Raw genomic sequence first — 23,649 nt, 5'->3', positions numbered from 1 at the left:
CATCTCATATCGGCAGCTGTAGCATGAGACGCATATAATCTCCGCAATCTAGGAATCAAAGGGAAATAATACATTTTCTTGTAAGGGACCAATTTCCTCTTACGCGAACCAACACGACGTTTATACCTCTCATAGCCACAAAACTTACAAGATGTTAGGTCCTCATTATCACGTCAATACAACATACATCCTGAATTACAACAATCAATCTTTTCAATAGGCAAACCCAAGCTACGCACTACCTTCTTGGTCTGATAATAATTATCAAGCACTATGTTATCTTCAGGTAAAGCCTCTTTCAATAGTTGCATCACTTGATTATAACCCCTCTGTGACAAAGTATTCTCACTTTTAATATTTAAGATCCTAGAAACTACTGCGAGTTGAGAGAGCGAAGAACCAGGATACAATTTTGCATCAGCGGCTTGTAGCAAATCATAAAACCTCTGGGACTCAAGATTAGGCTCTTCCTCCATTGAAGGTTCACAGTGATGAGACGACTCAGGTTCAGTATTACTCGAACCCTGGCCAAAGTTCGGTCCAGCTGCATCTAAAACCATTTGGCGATATGGATTATCATATCCCAATTCAGGTTGAGTACCACCATGTAAATTAGTATACATCTCACCGGTCACTTCTTTTTCCCCTTGATACTTCCAAACAAAATAGTTCTTAACAAATCCAAACGATTGAAGGTGCAATTTAACGGTTTCAACATCCATGAATTTAATATTGTGACATTTTTTACAGGGACATTTAACATCGTCACCACTCATGCGGTTTCTCTGAGAACATGAGAACTTAAGAAACTTATTGACACCAGTTATGAAACTAGAATTAATACCCCCTCGACCATCCAACCTATCGTACATCCAACCACGCTCTAGATTATCCATGATCCTATTTAATGTTAAAATAAACAAAAAACTTAGTTACTTTTTGTAAATAAGCAAGACAATCAGAATGCCATCCAAAGGAAAACAAGTTGAGTTTAAGACCATTTTTTTAACTGCAAAAATAAAGTGTGCTGGCGATGAAGTTTAAGACCATATTTAAAAGAGAATATCAAATTAAAGCCTCTTATGGTAGTGGTGACAAGTAACTACTATAAAGAACGACAAGTAACTTTGTAGCTGTATACTGCTAAATATGACAGTGAACTCACCATTTTTCTATTTTGGAACTATTGTAGAAAAAAACATGGAATATACTGAACATGAAATTAGGAGGTAATAAAAAACTTTCTTAATCAACAAAGGAAAAAAAAAAGTAGTAAAGACAAGAAAGATTACCAACATTAAAACAAGCAAGTATAGATACTATAATCCTACTCAACCAAACAACTTCACTAAAATGCGCCATCAATGACAAATAATTTTAGCAAGGGTAATCAAACAAATAATGACACAGAGGATAGCCCCAAACTTTATGAGCCAAAGTTAAAGGTAATTAAACAACCTGCTATTTTTCTCTTAGTTTTCTGGTTGTTAAAGAAAGAAGAAACTCAAGAAATCAATTAAGCAAGACGAGGCAAATCTACTCTTTACAGAATTTCTCAAGATGGTAAGGAATATAAAAATTTCACTAATTCAAACATTTGGTGAGGTAAACGAAATCACAAGTCACATTAGGACTTCCCAAAGTGGCTATAAACTTAGTTATGTTCATTTTAGAGAGGTTAAACCTGCTAACATTAGGCAAAAAAGGGCAGAACCGAGAAGTGCTTTGAAATACTTACCTTAACCAATAATGTCACGGGAGGATCATGTTTACAAAATTTCAAGACTCAAAGTATCACAACAATATTAAGTAATTCATGTATTTAGTAAATGAAGTTTAAACATGCCTCAAACTCAAAGTTCTTCGCTTAATGTTAAACTCATTTCAGGACTTTAAAACTTCTCCATTTGTGAACAAACAGTGACAACAAATAGCAATAATCCTAACAAACCTTTCGAGAGCTTTTTGAAGAATTTGATGAAGTACAACTCTTTCCTAAACCCTGCAAGAATGAATATAAATCAAATCCTTCAGTATTAGTGAAACAGAGATTTAGCCAGGAAAACCAAAAATTTAGGGAAAATATAAAACCCCCCAACGTATAGCCATATTAATTATGACGCACCCAACCTTTACGGGCGACCTATTACCCCCCCAGTCTTAATTTTTCAGTATTTTAGTGACCTTTTTTGACTGACGTGGCAAAAAAAAAATTGAAGCCCAGTTGCATAGTGGAGAGTGTTGCACACTCTCCGCCACATTGGTGCCACGCTGCTGCCACGTCACTGCCAATTTTCCTTTTTTTTATTTGATTTTTCTTTTATTAATTATAATTATTAATTATTAATTATTAATTATATTTACCACTGCTGCTGCGGTGTGGCAGCGGCGGCGGCTGTGGTTGCTGCTGCTGCTGCGGTGTTGTTGTTGCTGCTGCAGTGTGGCGGCAGCGGCGGCGGTTGCTGCTGCTGTTGCGGTGTGGCGGCGGCGGCGGTGATTGAGGAGAAAGAAGAAGAAAGAGAAAAATAAATTGCATTTAACAATTGAAATGCGAAAGAGAGGGAGGGTGGGGGTGGGTGAGAGGATAAAATATCTCGTTTGGACCATTTTCACTCGCCATAATTTTTTTATAGAATTGGACCATTTTCAATTTTTTTTAATTGAAAACTTTAGAGTTTTCAATTAAGCTTACTAACGTGACTTGTTAGAATTCAAATTCACATAAAAGCTGGTTATAAACAACATGGTTGGTTCCGTTTTACCATTTTGGGGCAAGTGGCCATGAAATGGTCCAAACGAGATATTTTATCCTCTCACCCACCCCACCCTCCCTCTCTTTCACATTTCAATTATTAAATGCAATTTATTTTTCTCTTTCTTCTTCTTTCTTCTTCTTTCTCCTCAATCACCGCCGCCGCCGCACCGCAGCAGCAGCAGCAACCACCGTCGTCGCCGCCGCCACACCGTAGCAGCAGCAGCAGCAACCACCGCCGCCGTCGCCGCCACACCGCCACAGCAGTGGTAAATATAATATATAATTAATAATTATAATTAATAAAAGAAAAATCAAATGAAAAAAAAAGTAGCTGTGGCGTGGCAGTGACGTGGCAGCAACGTGGCACCAATGTGGCGGAGAGTGTGCAACACTCTCCACTGTGCAACTGGGCTTCAATTTTTTTTTTTTGCCACGTCAGTAAAAAAAGGTCACTAAAATACTAAAAAATTAAGACTGGGGGGGGGGGGGGGAGGGTAATAGGTCGCCCGCAAAGGTTGGGTGCGTCATAATTAATCTGGCTATACGTTGGGGGGGCGGGGTTTAATGTATTTTCCCAAAAATTTATGTTCTTTAACAGAATAAACATTGTTAAATGTCATAAAAGAGGAAAATAGCATTGAGCAAAATAACAAAAGAAAAGAAGAAATAGATACCCAAACCCTCAATTTTTTATCTATATGTTTCCAAAGAGCTATACATACATCTACTAGTTAATTATTAGTTTATTACATTCTAATTTAGATTAATGTGCACATAACAAGTAAATTGAGATAAATGGGGTCAACTGAGAATAGTTCTTGCTTGTAGTTCCAATAGTAATAAAACCCCACTATTTTCACACTAACTTCCCAATTAAATTCCAAATAATTTCAAGAATGCATAAGAGCACAACTCTTATAACTTATTTTCATAAAGGAGTTGATTAAAAAGAGTACACCTTGGGGTATTCAGATTCCTAACTTGGGTTTACATAAAGTAGAGAAGGAGAGCAAGTGAGATATGGAATTTGAAGAGAAAAATGCAGTTGCTGAAGTTGCACCCATATTTTCTTGGAAAACTAATTTTCGATGCTAAACGGAGAAACTAAACTATATTTAAGAAACCAAAAATAAAACAAGTGCAAAATTTCTCCACCTTCCAACACACTGACAGACACAGGGTGGCAACAAAACCAAAATTTATGTTCTTTTACAGCATAAACATTGTTAAATGTCATAAAAGAGGAAAATAGCATTGAACAAAATAGCAAAAGAAAAGAAGAAATAGATACCCAAACCCTCAATTTTTTTATTTATACGTTTCTACCCTTTATGGGAAAATGTTTATATAATTTACCCCCTAGAAAAGGTGGCTAGCTGAGCTGAACATGACGAAAAATACAAAGAAAAAATGGAAGATCAATGATATTTTACGAGAATTCAAATTTTTTTAACTGATATAGAAAAGCAAGAAATAGAGAGAAAAATAAACAAAGTAAATCACCATGGTAAGTGAGAGTATGAGAACGGCGGCGAATTTTCTGGTGGGCTTGAAGAGCAACAGTATATTTTCAAGAGAAAGAGAAAAATACTTTGAAGTCAGTGGGTTTGAAGAGAAAGTTCTGGTGGGTTTGAGGTATTAGTGGGTTTTGAGTCTATTTCATTTTATTTCGTTGATAAAAAATAAAACTAAATTTTATTTACCGACTGATTAATTCTGTCGCTAAAAATTAAATTGAAATTTTACCATTTTAAAAGGTAACGACGGAATTATCTGTAGCAACTGATGTTAAAATATGGTGAAACATACATATTACTTAACGACGGAAATAATCCGTCGCTACATAAGTCGCTAATCTCTAATAAATTTTGCCGCCCATAGTTTGTCGTAATTTTAGTAGCTAAAATGAGGGCGCGTAATTTTCGAGCCAAAATATAGCGACAGATTTAAAAATCCGTCGCTATTCCGTTGTTAATTTAGATATCATTTCTTTTTTCATTTTTTTGGCGACAAAACTGTAATTCCGTAGGTAATCCGTCGCTACCTAGAGACGGAATTAATTGTGTCGCTAAAACCAGTTTTTTTTTTTTTGTAGTGACGGTTTACCTTATGGTTAGACTTGGGTTAGCGAAGCATATGTAGAGTTAGTGATTGTTAGAGAAAGCATGTTACGCCTTTGGGTATGAAGTTGGGATGGATAACTTAGGTTGGTACTGTTATTGATTGTGGCTTGGTGCCGTGTTCTGATCAATTGAATTGTTGCCACGTGTGTGATACTAGACTTGATGATTAGTTGTTTTATCATGATTGTGAAACCGTATCTCCCATTTGTTGAGTACTGTCTTGTAAAGAGGAAGGAATTGATACTGAGACTGTTATTGTGAGATGTGTCCATGTGTGGCACGATTTGGCATTGATATACTCTTGTTGACATTGATATCATGCATGCATTCATACTTAAATATTGGGATCGGGTTGCGCACCGCAACACATATATTAGACCGGGTTGCACGTTCCGCAACATATATTGGACCAGGTTGCACATTCCACAACAGATAATGGATCGGGCAGTGTGCCACAGCAGGTACATGGACTTCGCAAGTCCCCCATGGGTCATTACTATCAAGGCGTGGAGGTATTCCACCTGTAGCGTGTGTGTATCATTGCATTGCATCATATTACATATTCGAATTGTTGGATTTGGACTTATATTTGTGGTGATTCGGGCTTGGTGATCTGTACTTGTGGAGGTATTTGGACTTGGTATTCCGTACTTGTGGTGACATTCAGACTTGGTATTTTGTGATTGTGATTTCAATCTTGGACAGTGTTGGTCGTACTTGTTTGTGAGCATGTCTATCTTTCCATCTCTTACTTATATATATGTTAGCTAATTGTTGCTGGCCTATGATGTCTATTCAGTACATGTTGTTGTACTGATTCTACCTTGTTGCATTCTTTTATGAGTGCAGAGTACGTGGCTGGATCGACTTCTTCTCCTCGAGACTGACTCCCGAGGCATCGCTTACGAGCATATAGGGTGAGTACATGGCTAGATCCACAACCCAGATAACTCCTCTCATTTTACTTGTCTTACCCGCTTTTTAATTATGTAGTGGCTCTTGTACGGCCTAGACCAGATTTTGGGATTATGTATTACTTTTGCACTCTTTTTACTTATTTATGTCAGACCTATTAGATATTTGTGTTGGTTGGGTTACTTTATTGTTATTCGAATGTTGGCTAATGGATGGGTTTGCCTACCAGGTGGGGAAAAGATAGGTGCCCACACGTTCCTCAATTTGGGACGTGATAATAAATACCTTAAGAACTAATAGAGGCCATGAATTTCTATCAAGATATTTTGAAAAATTGTATAATGAAAAAGGCATTACCAGATGGTAAACTATTCCTTACACATCTCAACAAAATGATATAGCAGAAATGAGTAATAGAATACTACTGGACATGACAAGGTCCATGATGGAACAGGCAAATTTACCTATCTCCTTCTTGGGAGATGTGTTATTGACTGTAGCCTACATATTGAATAAAGTGCATTCTATATCAATTTTTCCGTTCCTTATGAGCTATGGACTAGTCATAACCCAAATATGAATGATCTACGATCATAGGGTTACGTTGCATATGTAAAAGATCATTTTGCATGTTCGGAAAACTACGTCCAAAAGGAAAGAAACATATCTTTATAAGATACTCAGAACACTCCAAAGGATATGTATTCTTTGGTGAATTGGAGGATGGAAGTATTATTAAAATTGAATCACGAGATGTCATATTTCTAGAAAATAATCTTTCAAAAAAGGGTGAAATAAAGGAAGGAAAGCATTTTTCTGAACTGTTGAATTCAGATGATTAGATTATGTCTTTAGACATGTTTAATAATCAAATAGATCAAGGATCGGTTCCTAAAACAAGTGAGAGTTTTTAATCCCAAAATCCTTTAGGGTCTGTTGAGAAAGCCACCTGGTAATTGGAATCGGTGTAATTACACAGCCTAGTAATTACGATGGCCTGTTTATTTGTCATAATGTAATTACAATGTAATTATAACCATACTGTTTGGTTGCACAAGTGTAATTACACAGTTTGATTAAATTTTAAAAATAAAATGTAATCATCAAAATTAAAAGTTAACATTTGACAAATATGTGTCATTATAAATGATACTAAATTAGAAATTAAGATACATATTGTTTCTTGAAAATATATTATCATATATTTGTAACTAAGATTGTAAAATAAAATGGATATATATTTTTCATATATAATAATATTTTAATTTAATTAACTATAAAAACTAAAAGCATACATCTTGTAAGAATATCATGGACATGTTTGAGAAAAAAATTAATATTTATGAATATAATTTCATAACATTATTCAAATGTTTGACTAACAAATAATCTATCAATTCTAATTGAAGAATGAACGACATACAATGTGAAATAACAAATCAATACTACTAAAATAAATAAATTGGAACCCAAAATATAACATAAATTCAAAATTCAATTCTTTTTAACATAATGCTCCTATGTCTAATTTCAACATAACATAAAATAAGTTCCAACATAACTTAAGTAAATTTAATTCAAAAGAAAAGGAAAACATAAGTATGTAACCTCATTCAACAATGAAATTATACTTTAAAGACATCACTCATTATATGCAAAGTTTGTTAACGACTGTTTTTTTCTAATATTAGGAGATGTAGTTTCAAAAACTATAATAATGCAATTAAGCTAAATGAAGAAAATAAAGAAAAACAAATAAGAAATAAAAAAAAAGTACGAGCAATTACATATCACAAGAAGTAAAGGTCAGAAAAAGGGACGAAAGGAAATGAAAGATTTTAAAAAAAATCAATTTAAAAAGTTAAAAAAAAAATAGAAATAAAAAATAAATTACATGGTGTAATTACACCTAATTCTCCTTGAAGAGTATAATCACACCCTCCCAATTATACCTAATTCTCCTCTAACTTGGTAATTACCCGCCGAAACAAAAATGTCAAATTGTGTAATTACACCCAATTCCAATTCTCTGGTGGCTTTCCAAAGGGGCTCTTAAGGAATCTGAACTTCAATTGTGTAAGAGTACTAGAAAAGGTATACCTAAAAGATCTTATTAGTTTGAGGATTATGTTTTCTTGGTTTCCCCCACAGAATTGGATGAGCATAATTCTATGACTGAGGCTTTGGCAAGCTCGGAAAATATGAGTGGATGAAAGCAATGAACGAAAAATTAGAGTTCATGAGAAGCTGGGATCTGATTGACCCTCCTTCTGGGCGTAGAGCTTTTGGGAACAAATGAGGTCTTAAAGTTAAACACAAAGCGGACAGTTCAATAGAAAGATATTGCTAATCCATCGCTAAATAGAATTAGCAATGAATTCTATTGTTTAACTACTAATTAAATTTATCCATCGACAATTGTTTTTTCCTAGTAATGCAAGTTTCGAGGGTTTTAGTATTGGACAACATGCGACGTGACATAAGTTGACACGTGTATGACACGTGAAAAGCAATTATTAATTTAGATCCCTTCATAGGGGTTTTAAATGCGGGATATTATAGTGTAGGGGGAAACGTGTTCACCCTATAGTTTAAGTATGAAATTAGCAAAATAGTGAATTGTTTAGGGGGGTTTGAATGTATTTTCCATGATATTTATGTGGCATGTAAGTTCCATGATGGCAAGAAATTTACGTAGTTTTAGTTCCAAAGGTTTAACATTTCAAAAGACCAATTGTCTATAATATACCGATCTCATCTGAAAACATTCAGTGAAAAACTGTAAGTTTATCAACAGTCTAAGCTTTCTTAATTCATCTATTGTTGGAATTGCAATCTTTTTTACCTACCTAGTTTTGCATGCTTTCTACGTTTCACGTTGTTATATTTTACCAGTTTTTTAAATGATATTCAATTCAATTATGGTTTTCTCAGAACATAGGATTGATCAGATTATGTTGAGTCTGACTCATAGTGGTCATTTATCAAAGAATGACTATGATTGTCAAGATTTACCGTCTTTTTTAAAATAAAAGCATGTTTGAACAATCAATTTTAAAATTGAATCCGACCAGTGTAGATGTTCAAGATACTGTATAATTAATCATTTTCTTGGAATTTAGAGTAGAGGGTTTTTTTCTGATTATTTTTCAAATTTTCTGACTTGAATTTTTCTCTGATCCCAAAAGATAGTTGTTTTGGCAAATGAATTTGTTCAATTACTTTTTGGGAATTTGGAAAAACAAGAAGCATATATGTTACTTTGTTTACCAAATTAATCCTTATTGCTTCAATTAGTGGAGTGTCAATCAAGGGAGATGTTTAAGAGAGATGAAGGGTATTACTTTAGACAAATGGTTTAATGAATAAGGCTATCTGACATTTTCTTTTCATTTTTGTCAAAAAGAAAATTTAAAACATTATTTATTATACATTAGTTTAGTTTTTGAAGATGAGTTTTTCAAATTTGAAAATCAGTAATATCCAAACACAACTTCAATTTTCAAATACCATTTTTCAACTTCGACTTCAAAAACTCTTTTTTTCAAGTTTCGATCAAATTTATATCTATACGCCTAGTAAATGTTCTTCTTAAGGGGGAGCAAAAATACTAAAATACAAATAATATGGACAGCATGTAGTAATATTTTTTTATCTGTTTGTGTAGAAATTAGGACGAAAATCCTAAATTGAAGTTACATTATATCTGGTGTTCGATAGAAGTCTCTTTAGTATGGGTAGAAACTTGTACAGTAATGTAGGAGAAGTGTGAAATTTAGAGAGCTCTAGTCTTAAAAGATTCTTGAGTTGACATGAAATGAGCCCAAATAGAGCAAAATGATTCATATAGCCGACTTCAACTAATTTCGGATTGAGAAGTAGAATTAGTTGATTTGGATGATCCAATATTGTAACTTGTGGTTAAATATTCTGCTTGGCTCACATTTTAATTTCACGTCATTTTGAAATTTGAATCTTAGAAAGTTTGGCTCACCTAGCGATAAGACTTTCTTTCTTCTTTCTTCCCGAAATTTTCTCTAATGGAGCTTAAGAATTGTTTAATGGTTTCTCATGGAGGCCTTCTTCAGTGAATTGGATTGCGAAACATAATATTTAGACTTTTCTCATTTTAATACTCAATAATTTAGATTCTGTAACACTAGACGTTCTCTATATTTTTTTGCCAACGTACAAATCTCTAAACAACACTAAAAAGACTCTTAACAAAGCTGGGACATAGTGTAAACATTAATCTCAACTAGTTGGCATTGCCTACGTGGATTTATCGCCTTGACTTTGCTCTATTGATAGTATGTGGAGATAAAGATTGGGTGAAGACGTGAAGAAAGTGGAGGATGCTGAGGATGCTCAAGGAATTTGTTTATGGTTAGTGGTAACCTTTGGATTGAGAAACTTTTATCACAATGGGAACCTTGTACCGCAGGTTTGTGGACAATACTTATACGGGAGTCAATCTCACTATGAATTTTGGTTCTGAAATCAAGCTTGAGGTCGATGAATCTATCTTAGTATTACCTTGTTTTGTTTCTCTATTCTGATTCAGTGGGGCTTTTAGAAGATCCAACGATAGAGCCAGACTTGTTATAACGACAATGATGGGAATGGTTCTTGGATATTTTATTGGCATTTCATCTCCATATGTTTCTTTAACAAAGGTAAGGTTGCCCAATCTTTCCGTATCTGCTCAGATATTGATTAAGAAATTTTATCATTCATTGTAAAAAAAAAAATTGGTGTCTTTTGCAGATTACGTTACCTTCAAATCTTATATCTTCTCTTGATGTAGCCTTTGGTGATGACCATCGTAGACCTTCTATTGAACGCTTTTTTCCAGAGAATCTTGTAACTCCACGGGTATTCATTTCAGTTGCATACTCTATTCTTACCTTCAGCTCCACTTATTGATTTACTTGTATAATCATCTGATCGAGTCTTGTTACTCCAGTAACAAGCAAATGGTGTTAATTTGGCCAGTAAAATCATGCAAAAATCTTTGAATCTGCAACTTTCTACCTTATGGTGTTGAATATTGAACACTTTTAAACTCCAAATGAACAAAATCAGAAAGACAAATGGGTCGATTGTGCTGTTACTACTTCTTAAGTGTATGTCCTTTGTTCTGCAAAATAAAATTTTGAAAAGAAAAAAAAATGTATGTCTAACATTATGTTGATAAACATATATATTTTTGAAAATTATCGGCTTTAGTACCTTTTCGTTTTCATCCATATTCTTCTGTTTTAAATATAATGGAAGTCGTTATTTCCTGCATTTGCAGAATGTCCTTATCTGGTGTCTAGACAAAATGTTGTATTTTGTGCTGTTCTCGTGCCTAGAAGACGCACAGATATATTTTCTTGGGTCACTAAATTTTTTTGTGTTTTGCAAATTGGCTGTTTTCAGTTAGGCCATTCTGCTCATGTTTTGTAATTATAGTTTGTTGTCTGTGATCAAAGTTGGTAAGTTTTGAGACAGATCTTGGTAAAATGAATGTAAGGGTAGGTGAATCAAACCTTTCTGGATTAATTATTCTAAAGAAAAGATGTGATGTTAGGGGTGCTGCAAAAGTTTATTATAGAACTTATCCTCAACAATGTTAAAAATAACAAATTTATCTACTGTTGAGTATTCATATGCTTACCAATAAGGTCTTAACATAGCAGTTAAATTATGCCCTGTCTGGATTAATCTTTTTCTTGAAGTTCCTGAGAGAACCAGTGGTTTCACATAACTTTTATTTTCAACATGATTAGTTTGGAGGTTGAAAATAATTGGCATCATATAAAAGTTGCAGATCGGAAACTACTTCCTAGAGAAGACTTTCCTTGCCTATCTCAGCTTGAGTAGTGGGCAAATAAAAAACGAGAAACATTCCCATTATCAGAGCCCAATCAATTTTGTAGTGTAATTTTCGTATAGGATTTGATATTATCTTCTTTCAGCTTTTACTTGACTGACGGGTGAAGAACCGTGCCAATGGCTTTTGGATGTTCTCATCTGTTGTAACTTCCTTTACTGCAATAGTTTCAATGTTCACAGACATATATGCAAGCGAATTCTTCATTGTAAAAAAAAATTGTAAGAGAACTAGTTGTGAGCATTTTAAATGGTTAAAGCCTGCTTTTATGGCAGCTGATGGATCTGAAAAGTTGAGTTTATTATAGTTATTCAGTCTCCATTTTCCTGCGGTCTAGATGATATCGATATAGAGGTTAAAAAGTTCATTAGGGAGTTTAGGGTAGTATGACTAATGAATCGTTTTAATGTTATAGTAAGGAGTGGAAATATGTCAAATTAGTGAAGAAAATTATCTTGGTGTCGACATATAAGAAGAAGGATATATTAAAAGCTATGGGAGCCACCGCTGTTTAATATCATAAGCCGTATAAATGTGGAGACATTACAAGGTGTGATAGAGAATCAATTTGAGTTCATGTCTAGTAAATAGTGAAGGAGGTTATATTTCGGTAAAAAAGATTGATATAATTTATAAAAAGAGGAAGAAAGTTCTCAACAACTCATTGAAGTAGATAATCATATGATAAAGTAAACGAATTTATAAATTCCATAAAATATATGTATGAAGAAGCGATCACAACGTTGAAGGAAACACAGAGTTCCCTATAGTAGTAGGTTTACTCCTTGGAGCTGCCTAGGAGTTATGATATGGATTTTTCCACCAATTGGGGCTCTCACTCGTACTGGGCTCTCACTCGTACTTACTTTTCTTTAGTCATAGATGAGCTAACCAATAATAAACAAAATGTGGTTCCATGGTGCATGCTATTTGCAGATAACATTATTTAAATTAATGAAACTAGTTGGTGAGTCAAGTAAAAATCGGAACTATGAAGAACACTGAAGCGAGTTAGAATTTAGGATAAAAGTAAGTAGACAGATTACATGCATTGTAAGTTTAGCCTCATAAAACAATGAAGGTGATATGATATTAGCTGGATTATGGTGGATAAATTCAAACCTTTCAAATATCTAGATTTGTTTTTCAAGAAAATTGCATGACTTATGAAGATGTAAAATATTGGGGTAAAGAAAGATGGTTGAAATGAACTAATGAAGGAGTGCTATATCAAGAAAATACTAGCAAAGCCAAGTTCTATAGAATGATTGTGAAACTAGCAATGTTATATGAACGTAAAAAACTCTTAACATATTTATGTATGAAGTAGAAATACAAATCGGAAGATGCTTGGAGAAATAAGAGAAACTTAAGGATACACTTGTTGATTACATGATTATTTTGCAGATGTAAGGAGATTGAGATATCTTTTGACTGCCATGATAAACTTGATATCAGAGTATCTCTAAACTGTTAATCCGTTTCATTTTCTAGATATATGTTCCGACAAATCCTCGTGGTGCAGAGACATTACCACCAAGGATTGTGGTCCCTGAATCAGATTTTTACTTGAGAAGGTTGTGGGGTGAACCAAGTCAGGTATGACACAGATATATTAATAATCATTTGTTAAGTCTAATAAAAATAAAAATAAATGAAAAGGATTGTCTGCTCATTGTTTAGTGTATGATACCTGCGATTGACACTTATGAAACAAAAAATGAATACTTCCACAGAAAGTGTACAAGCATGTGGGTTGTCATAAAATTTCCCACATTTATTTTTGTGCTTTGCTTCCTGTTGTTTTATTTAGGTGCATTTATCTTACAAATTTTGTGAAATTATAAGGATCTGAGAAAGAAACCAAAGTACTTGGTGACATTTACTGTTGGTTGGAACCAAAAGGACAACATTGATGCAGCTGTTAAAAAGGTAACAACAATGAAGCCATATCATTACTACTTTAGCCCTTTTACTTAACAATGCATTCCATGTAGTCTTATTTCCTATGTCTTAATTAGTTTTCAGAAGATTTTCAAATTTTGCTTTTTCATTATGACGGTCGAACGAGTGAGTGGGATGAGTTTGAGTGGTCCAAGAGGGCAGTTCACATCAGTGTTAGGAAGCAGACTAAATGGTAAGACCCTAAATTTACCTATCAGTTTTGGGATTTCTAAGTCTTTATCTATCTGATGCAACAAACAAAGAATAATGTATTGAGAGAACTTTGTTCTATTCAAGCAGCAGCCTCTTTTAACTAGCATATTTGGTTCCATTTATTTTGTCCCACACTAAGCTGATAATAGCTCGTGTTCATATAGATTATAGCTTGTTTGGCTAAGCTTCTAAAATCAACTTATTTTGAAAAGTAATTTCCGAAAAAGTTTTTGGAGAGTAAAAGTTTGTGTTTGGCAAATCAATTTGAAAAACACTTTTGACAATATGAAAGCAGTATTTTGTGCTTGGTCAATGTTTGAAAAGTGCTTTTGAGGAAAAACTATTCTTTTAGCTTCTGAAAAACAGTTTTTGCTTCTATTTTTCTCTAAAAGCTTGGCCAAACACATCAACTTTCTAAAATAAGCACTTGTTGAGAAAAATAAGCACCTTTGACTTCTCAAAAGCTTGGCCAAACGGGCTATTAGTCTAATATTGGTCTTTCTCTTGCCTTTATTAGGTGGTATGCAAAGAGATTTCTACATCCTGATGTAGTAGCTGCCTATGATTACGTATTTATATGGGATGAAGATCTTGGAGTTGAGAACTTCAATGGAGAGAAGTAAGTGCTATTCCCTGGATGTTTTAGTTGGTTTCTCATTTTCAAAAGTGAAAGTATCCGTGTTTTCTCGTATATATGTGTTGTTTCAGACTAATCTTGGCCGCGTGAGTATGCCAGGTATATCAGACTAATTAAACGACATGGTCTTGAGATTTCTCAGCCTGGTCTTGAACCAAATAGTGGACTGACTTGGCAGATGACTAAGAGGAGGGATGATAGAGAAGTTCACAAGTAAGTCCATTCCATTGGTCCTTCCTCCGTCTCAAATTTACCTTATTTTCACTTAATTGGGATGGAAATCTGTATAAATTAGCTTATATTCATCCACGTGTAAATCTTTTGAGATAATTGCAGTCCAATACCTTTTGATAATCTAATTTACAAAATAGCTAGCAAATGTATTTGTTCTTTAAGTATAGATATACATACAATACACATATTGTATACATAGATGTACATATAATATACGTACGTATACATATGATATACATAATCAGTGTATATGTTTTGTATATTTTGGCTAGCGCCATAATTAATTTCTGCCGACAGGCCAAAAAGAAAAAACCCCTAAAATTTTTGTGCGGATTTATTAACAGGAATACTGATGAGAGACCAGGCTGGTGCAGTAATCCACGCTTGCCTCCTTGTGCAGCGTACTCTCTCTCTCTCTCTCCATATATATATATATATATATATATATACACACGTTTTCTCCGCTCTATATGTCTCTCTTACTCATCTACAAATTTGGTATGAGTTAAACCCCCCTACCTCCACAAGTATGCACAGTAATGTTTAGAAACAGTTAGCTTGTTCACCCCTTATTGAACTTTGCCAATCCCTCTACGCCAATTTTATGTGGCATAATTTCCTTTTTAGTCGGTCCCAGAAAGAATAACACTTTTATATATTTAGTAACAATTGAACTTTAAACTTCTCATTTTACCCTTAATGATATGATTTATAGCTACACAAATATCTGACTTATTTTAGATCACAAGTTTCAAAAGTCTTTCTTTCTTTATTAAGCTCCCTGCTTACTCAGAGACCGCCACATAAACTGGAACAGAGGGAGTATTTCTTTTTTCTGAGTGAATTCACACATGTTTAGAAGAGACCATCTGTTTAGCCATATTGACTCCAAACCAAAGCTTGAGTATCTTGATCAAACTGAAGCAGTAGTCTCAATGAGCCTTCTATATTCTTTATAGGATTTATAGTACATTCGATCTAATTTCTTGTTCAGCTTTGTCGAAATAATGGCTCCTGTGTTCTCTCGAGAAGCATGGCGATGTGTTTGGCATATGATTCAGGTAGTTATTACTCATTAGTCCTTATAATCCATTCAAGATGAAATTGCCCTAATCATGAGTGTCTTCTACTATTTCATACGCTATTTATACTAATATTTGTACTTGATTTGATTATAGAATGATTTGGTGCACGGATGGGGATTGGATTTCGCATTGAGAAGATGTGTAGAGGTTATTATTTCCTAGTTCCTCTAGATAAATTTTTTAATTGTATTGGAATGGTGGAAAAAGACTGCTGTGGTAAAAGGAGAGCTGCACCACTGATAAACTAGCTACAATAGGGAACTTGGAAAATCATCGTCTCACTTAGACTTATTCGAGATATGTTGGAATCAAAGTCTTAAATTTATTTTTTGCATGGTTTGTGCAGCCTGCTCATGAAAAAATTGGCGTTGTTGACTCGCAGTGGATTGAACATCAATTTGTTCCTTCTCTTGGGAATCAGGTCAGTCAATGTTCATTGCCAGAAAGCTACATTACTTATAAAGTACTACTAATTATTGTTATGTTGGGAAAATCCCATTATAGAAATGTATATCTAAAAGTACAGAATTGTCAACCAATCTCACCTAGTCATTACTGCTAACTTGAAATTCATGGTTGCACCAAAAATTCGCCAAAAACAAGAACGTCCCCTTATTTTCTACAAAGAGTTTTCTATCCTTTCAAAGGCTCTCCTGTTCCTTTCCCTCCAGAATGAAGTATTTCTTACTGGCATGCCAAGACTAGCTGGTTTGTCAATAATCTTCCTAATGTTTTTAAGAAACCACTCGCATCCCAGTACCCTGAAGTTTCTGAATCTTACCCATCTTATGAGAACTCAAATCCATGAATGACGACGGATTTGCCTACTTGGCCCACCAATTTCATACTCCGATGTGATTTCTTCTGCCAGCCACCTGATCCTAAAATATGTAAATATTGAAAGCAATCACCTGGAATTTCCCAAGTGCTTGAGATAATAATGATCAAACTTTTTGTTAGTTGTAGCAGTGGAACGCATGAGGACTAGTGTTACGGCAAGTGTTGTGTAATACCACCAAAACTTATAGTGCATTTGGTACGAAGGAAAATGTTTTTTAATTTTCTCATGTTTGGTCGCACTAAATTCTTGAGAAAAATGCTTTCTTAAGGAAAATATTTTTTTTTAATTAGTGCAAAATGACTTCCCTATTGACCGAAGGGAAGTCATTTTCTGGATAAAAGATGGGAAGCGCTAGACACCCTGTGTTTTTCAAACTTAAAATATTTCAACTAGAGCGCGCTGGCAATGCAACCCTGCCATCAAGGGCATGATAGGATGGTACAGGACATGACTTCATTTGATTTATTTGCCGGAAAATGTTTTTCAATTTGTGAAAAATTAAAGTTAATTTTTTGGAAGGAAAAATATGATAGATATTTAGAAGAGTTTCTAGAAAGTTATATTGTAATATCTTTGATATATATACTTAGGAAATGTCTAGAAATTCTAGACACTTAGATATTTATAGTTGAGGATAGAATTATCTAGATCTTTTTGTATCTAGAATAATATCATGATAGTCTAGAATAGTGGTAAGAGATAAGAGTAATTAGATTTTTCTTTTGGATGTATCTAGAATAATATTTAGAAGCATCCCTAGACAAGTATAAATACGGGTGACATTAGGCATTTGTAATCAACCCATACAAAACTCAATTGTAACTCAATTGAAGCCAAGTCAAGAGAGTCTTCTTCCACTACAAAGTTCTCCTTTCCAAAGCTTCCTCTTCTTTAGTTGAATCTTCCGATCTCAGTTAACGATCTTGGGCTAGCAGAAGGTCTCCTCGATTTACTTTTTCTTCTGCTATATTTCTCTACATGGTATCAGAGCCATAGCCACAAGTTGGCTTCTGGATTTTATTTCAAGATCGGGTTTGTGGTAGATTCAACTGGTTTCTCTAAATGGATTTGAGCGGCGTGTTAATGGACTGGGGATGGAGTTGTTGAATCAGTCCAATTACAATGTATGGAAGACATGTATGGAGTCAGACCTTGTGGGAGAGGATTTGTGGGATGTTGTAAATGGTAGTTACACAAGTCCTCCTATTGACGGACCGGAAAATAGCAGCGCATACAAGAAGTGGAAGCAGATTAATGCGAAAGCGGAGTTCATCCTAAAGAGGTCTATTTCTCACAACTTGTTTGATCATATTATTAGGTGCAAATCAGCTCATCAGATATAGAGGACCCTCGATCGACTGTTCAACAAGAAAGATGAAGCCCGACTACAGATATTGGAGAATGAATTGGCGAACACCACTCAAGGTAATCTATCTATTGCTGAGTACTTTTTGAAGATTAAGAATTTATGTTCAGAGATCTCTTTATTAAACCCCGACGAGGCTATCTCTGAAGCACGAATGAGAAGAATTATCATTCGTGGTTTGAAGCCAGAATATATTCCTTTTGTTACATCAATTCAAGGATGGGCTCAACTACCATCCTTGGAGGAGTTTGAGAATTTATTGTCATCACAGGAGCTACTAGCCAAACAGATGGCTAGTGTACGTTTTAAAGAAGGGGAAGGAAATGCTCTTGTAGCCGACAAGAGGAACTTCAAAGGAAAAACATTCACAGATATGCCACACTCCCGATTTCAAAGTGTTTCCAGCTCGCCAGAAAAGGAGGGAGAGTCTACTAATAACTATAAGAAGACTCTGAAGTGTTACAGGTGTGGTAAAATAGGACACATAAAAAGATATTGTCGAACAAAAGAGAGCAACATGGCTCAAGTTGAGAAAGCTGCTGAAGAAGAAGAGGACTGGGGAAGGTGCTTCGTAGGTGAGGCTCGAGTAGTAGATGCCCTGGCTTCCTTCAATTTTGAAAGAGACTGGATCATGAATTCAAGAGATAATACGGTCCATCACGTGGAGAAGGAAGGCATTAGTGTCATCAACAAAAAGCAAGAAGATTCCAAAGACGTTCAGACTAGTGACGTGGTAGCTGCTATCGAGGAAATCAACGAAGCAGATCCTGAAATTGGTAATAAAAGTCTGGACGTGGAGGATGTTGAAGTAGATCCTGAGCATGAAGTTTCTGAAACTATATATGACAATGGTGACCATTCCGGAGAAAGCATTGAGGGAGTTGTAGTGGAAGTTGAAGTCTCTGGCCAATCATCTGCCATATCAGAGTCAATCACTAGCTCAGATCAAATACTAGAAGCAGCTAGAGAAGCTGACGGTCAAATAAATGAAGAGGTTGACCTTGAAGGCTCAATTTCATATGGAGAGACAGATAATATGGTTCTCGGATGCTCTGAAGCTGACAAACAGTTCATTGAGGAGCTGAAAAGGGAATCTGGTGATGGATCCTACAGTAGTGTTGAGTCTTCGCAGGAAATTAATGGTCAGATCGTCACCGACTCAGGTGCTTCTCCAGATAACACAATTGTTAAGGAGCTAAGAGAAAGGGGGAGTCTGGAAACTCAAGAATGTGAAACTCAGCATGAAGATGATTCACGTGGTTCGCAAAGGCCAAAAAGAAATATTGTCAAGTCTGGCCATAACAGAGATGAAAATTTTATCAAGACGTATTCATGTTTCTTTGGAGGCCCAATTATTAGCGGAAAAACATCATCATTTGAAGAAGGAAGAAGTGTTGAGAAAATATTGTTGATATCTTCACCATGGCATGCTCAAAAGCTTCGTCTGAGTTCTTCCACGACAAGTAAATTAAAGTTAATTTTTTGGAAGGAAAAATATGATAGATATTTAGAAGAGTTTCTAGAAAGTTATATTGTAATATCTTTGATATATATACTTAGGAAATGTCTAGAAATTCTAGACACTTAGATATTTATAGTTGAGGATAGAATTATCTAGATCCTTTTGTATCTAGAATAATATCATGATAGTCTAGAATAGTGGTAGGAGATAAGAGTAACTAGATTTTTCTTTTGGATGTATCTAGAATAATATCTAAAAGCATCCCTAAACAAGTATAAATACGGGTGACATTAGGCATTTGTAATCAACCCATACAAAACTCAATTGAAGCCAATTCAAGAGAGTCTTCTTCCATTACAAAGTTCTTCTTTCCAAAGCTTCCTCTTCTTTAGTTGAATCTTCCGATCTCAGTTAACGATCTTAGGCTAGCAGAAGGTCTCTTCAATTTACTTTTTCTTCTGCTATATTTCTCTACACAGTTGACCAACCAAACATGAGAAAGTAAGTAAGAAAACAACCTATTTTCTAGGAAAGCATTTCCTTCTTACCAAACACACCCTCAATGGATGTTTTTGATCGAGAGATAGGAAAGAAGACCGTGCGACGACAGCAAAAAGGGGAGAAAAGAGGAAGGACGAAAAAGGGAGAATGTTATTATTGTTTGGAATCATTAGGAGAAAAACAAAGAAATGAGTTTTTCTTATGGTTACAAAATGTTTCATCAGATGTGGTGTCCTTCCCTCTGATTCTACCCACTTTTTGATGGAAAGAGCATGTGTTTCATCCTTATTCCTCCCTTTGTCTCCCTGCTAAAATTTTGTGCATAGTAAAAAATCCTTATCTCCTATTCCTCTCCTTTCATTTATCTTCATTCTTACAATAAAAAGCATCTGTAGACACGGGTGAGCCATAGAATTTCTCATTTCAAAGTTCAAACACAAGGTACTTAATAGATCGAATGTACTTATTTGATATAATAGAATAATTTTGTTGTATCCAGACTAATACCATTCCAAGCCAAGAATCTTATCCTATGATTTTTTTCTTGTTTTTATTTGATAATTGTACAAGTTGTGAACGATCACTTAAAGCATCATCTAAAGAATATCAAGAGGAAGACCTGACATTTTTGTTTTCCTTTTGTTGAACTCGGGCAAAGATGACCTGATCTTGTATTAATTTCTCTTCTGGAGGAGAAGAGAAAAAGCTGCTTCTTCCCAATATGACCAGTGGCGGATGTAGAGTACGGCTTACAGGTTCACTGGAACACAGTAGCTTTTGCTCATACCCTGGATATATAATAAGAAATCGACTAAATGTTTGACTATGAACCCATTAATTATTGCATATTATTAATTTGATGTCGCAGTATGAACCCATAAACTACAAATTCTGGATCCACCTCTGACTATGACCACAAAGATCCAGAGAATTATTTGTGTTATTATAACAATATCATCCTTCTTTGTATGGGGTACCAAACTAGCTCATTCTTTTTAATCAGTTACCAAACTAGCTCATATATTACTTGATTACAGATATATCCTGCTTGAGTTATTCTTTAATCATTAATTCTTGGTCATGTCCTTTGCTTCTTTTGGATCACAGGGTGAGACTGAGAATGGGAAAGCTCCTTGGGAAGGGGTAAGCATGTCCATGCATTTCCTGAAATTTATATTGGCAACTATATATCATACTCCCTCCCGTCTTTTCCATATGTCGTTTAAAGTTAATTGGCACACTCATTATTTTGATAACGTTAATCGTATTTGTCTAATTTTACCCTTATCTCTTCTATAAATGATTAATTAATGACTATATATATGCGTTTTTGGAGTAATAAACGTGGAGTTGAAAACAAATCTCCGGCTAAAATAAAGATAAAAGGCATCCGTAGGAGTACCCTTTTTTCTTTTCTTGGTTATTGTAGGCTAAAGTGAATGAAATTCTTTAATGTAGGTAAGAGAGAGGTGTACAAATGAGTGGGCTATGTTCCAAGATCGTTTAGCCAATGCTGATGAATCTTATTTTGTCCAGCATGGAAAGAGTAGAGTATAACACTCCTCCAACTGCTTGAATGTTACTTTTCCCCTTTTTTCATGCTTTTTTTGGAATTGGATGTCTAATTCTTTTTACCACATTTTTTTACTTAATTAAGTTCTTTTTTTCTAGTTCTAGTAGAGTAGCCATATGATCTGCAACTAGTGAATACTAAACATTCAGATATTAGAGGCGTCTATTGTACATAGATGATAGTATTTAAGATTTTGTCAAAGATTTGCACTTTGCTATCCATTTCAACTAAATTTCATTTTGGAGGGGCTGCAGAACCAGTGTTGAATGGCGTTTGCACAGCTATTAGGAACACTGCCTTATGGGACTCCGTCAGAGTGCAAGCTAGTGATGCTTTGGGTTAAGTTGGTAACTCTTTCGGTTACTAGACTTTTATCATCAAACATATCTACTAATTTCCCTATTCATGCCTTCTAAATCTCATGATTTCGCGGATAAAATTCGATGGGATTTACATACCTTAAATTTGGGTTTGAAAGTCCACCCTTCCCTGATCCAAAAATCAGAGGGCTCCTTACTCAAAATATCAATTTTCTTCTTAAAAATGTTGTTGAAACTGACCTATTGACCACCTTTCAATTTTCATGGTCGCAAAGTATCCACACGTGACCGCGTTGACCAGATTTTCTCCTCTTCACGATTGTGGTCCTCCATCTTGCGGTCTCGTTGTACACTCTTTCACCAGCAAAATCTGCAACATCAAAATGAGTTTCAATGGTGCCGAATCACCTCCGAACCCTCATGTCCTAATGCTAACCCTACCAACAAGTCATAAACATAATAAAAATCTATGTGAATCTTCAAATCATACAACGACACGCTAATACTTAAAAAGAGGGTCGATTTATTAATTTAGCCTTCTAGAAACAAGATCGCGTTCCAAAAGCTTCTCGAACCCTTCAGGTCTCAACTCGGACCATCTTGTTAAGTCTCAAAAAGTACCAACAAACCATCCAAAGCATCAAGCCATGAAATAAAGCACATGTGCTTAAACTGGGGGTTTGGGTCGTTACAATTCATTAATTTGATTTATGCATTCGGAGCGGATAAATATTTACAGTATATACACTATATATCTACTCATACTTGATATCTTGAGGAACAATCAAATCCCCGTCCCGAATTTCTGTACGTGTAAATTACTCTATTCTATGTATAACAATTTTAACCATCATCTAAATACACTTCATGTAGATATAGTTGAAAAGCTAGGCTAAGGGTACTTCGTGCTTCTATTATAGCAATAAATTAATTTATTTATTTTTGAGAAATAAGAAGGAAATCACTAAGTGCGTGTACTTTAGAATCTTTATTTCTCAAGTGGCAAACAACTTCAAATTAAATTTCCTAAACATTTACTTGATAAAAGACCAAAAGGATATTTGAGAAAATGCATGCATAGATCAGGAATTCTTAATATAAGCTTTTGAGACGCCATTTTCCATTTTTACATAAGATGCATATTTGGAGTAAAATTAAAGTTTTATTTTCCCACCAAACACACTATATTGGTCTCGTGGGGGTGCAAACGTTTGTTAGTTCTGGCAGGTGCATTGTCACATAAAGAAATATTCACTTCACCTTTCTGACTTCAATTTCAAGATGACTACTTTCTTTGTCTCCCCATTAGGTGAGCCAGCAATATTTCATTAAAGAAAAACTCTTAACTATATTACTTTATTTATTTTTCAACGAATTAAAACCAGTGTTTGATTCATTAGGTTATAATGAACATAAAATTAATGCAAACCATGCGCTATTATGACTTATTAGGATATGCAATTTCAAGATTTGAAAACTCAAGTACATGAATAGTTAAAACTCAAAATTGGAAAAATGAAACGCATGTTCAATTTAAAAATATTTTCTTGCTTTGTTCTGAAATGATTGTTCCAATTTTTTAGAGTGAATTAGGGAATATTTGTTAACCTAAAGTCAGTCAAATGGCTTTGCTTATACTAGCCGTTAGCTACCATTCTGGAAACGATCATGATCCACTAGGCCTTGAAACCAACTACGGCAAATATAAGAGTTTAAGTATTATACATTTTTAGTGTAAACAATTTTTTATATTACGTCATTCTTAAAATGTGGAATTTGAAATCTTCAAAATAAGGTATGTT

General features: G+C 34.6%; 1 protein-coding gene across 1 annotated transcript; it reads left to right on the top strand.

Annotated features, from left to right (window-relative positions):
* Positions 1 to 8,462: 8,462 nt before the first annotated feature.
* Positions 8,463 to 21,757, top strand: LOC132605014 (uncharacterized). The gene is made up of 15 exons (XM_060318341.1): positions 8,463 to 8,574; positions 10,105 to 10,237; positions 10,358 to 10,469; positions 10,561 to 10,668; positions 13,166 to 13,270; positions 13,520 to 13,603; positions 13,693 to 13,808; positions 14,346 to 14,447; positions 14,565 to 14,678; positions 15,044 to 15,100; positions 15,694 to 15,760; positions 15,878 to 15,931; positions 16,131 to 16,205; positions 21,062 to 21,097; positions 21,413 to 21,757. Exons 2-15 carry the CDS (start codon positions 10,218 to 10,220, stop codon positions 21,509 to 21,511), a joined length of 1,149 nt encoding a protein of 382 aa, XP_060174324.1. The 5' UTR covers positions 8,463 to 8,574; positions 10,105 to 10,217; the 3' UTR covers positions 21,512 to 21,757.
* Positions 21,758 to 23,649: the final 1,892 nt, after the last annotated feature.

This window comes from Lycium barbarum, chromosome 8 (genome assembly GCF_019175385.1).
Source record: "Lycium barbarum isolate Lr01 chromosome 8, ASM1917538v2, whole genome shotgun sequence".
Lineage (NCBI taxonomy): Eukaryota > Viridiplantae > Streptophyta > Magnoliopsida > Solanales > Solanaceae > Lycium > Lycium barbarum.
This window is presented reverse-complemented; position numbering and strand designations above follow the sequence as displayed.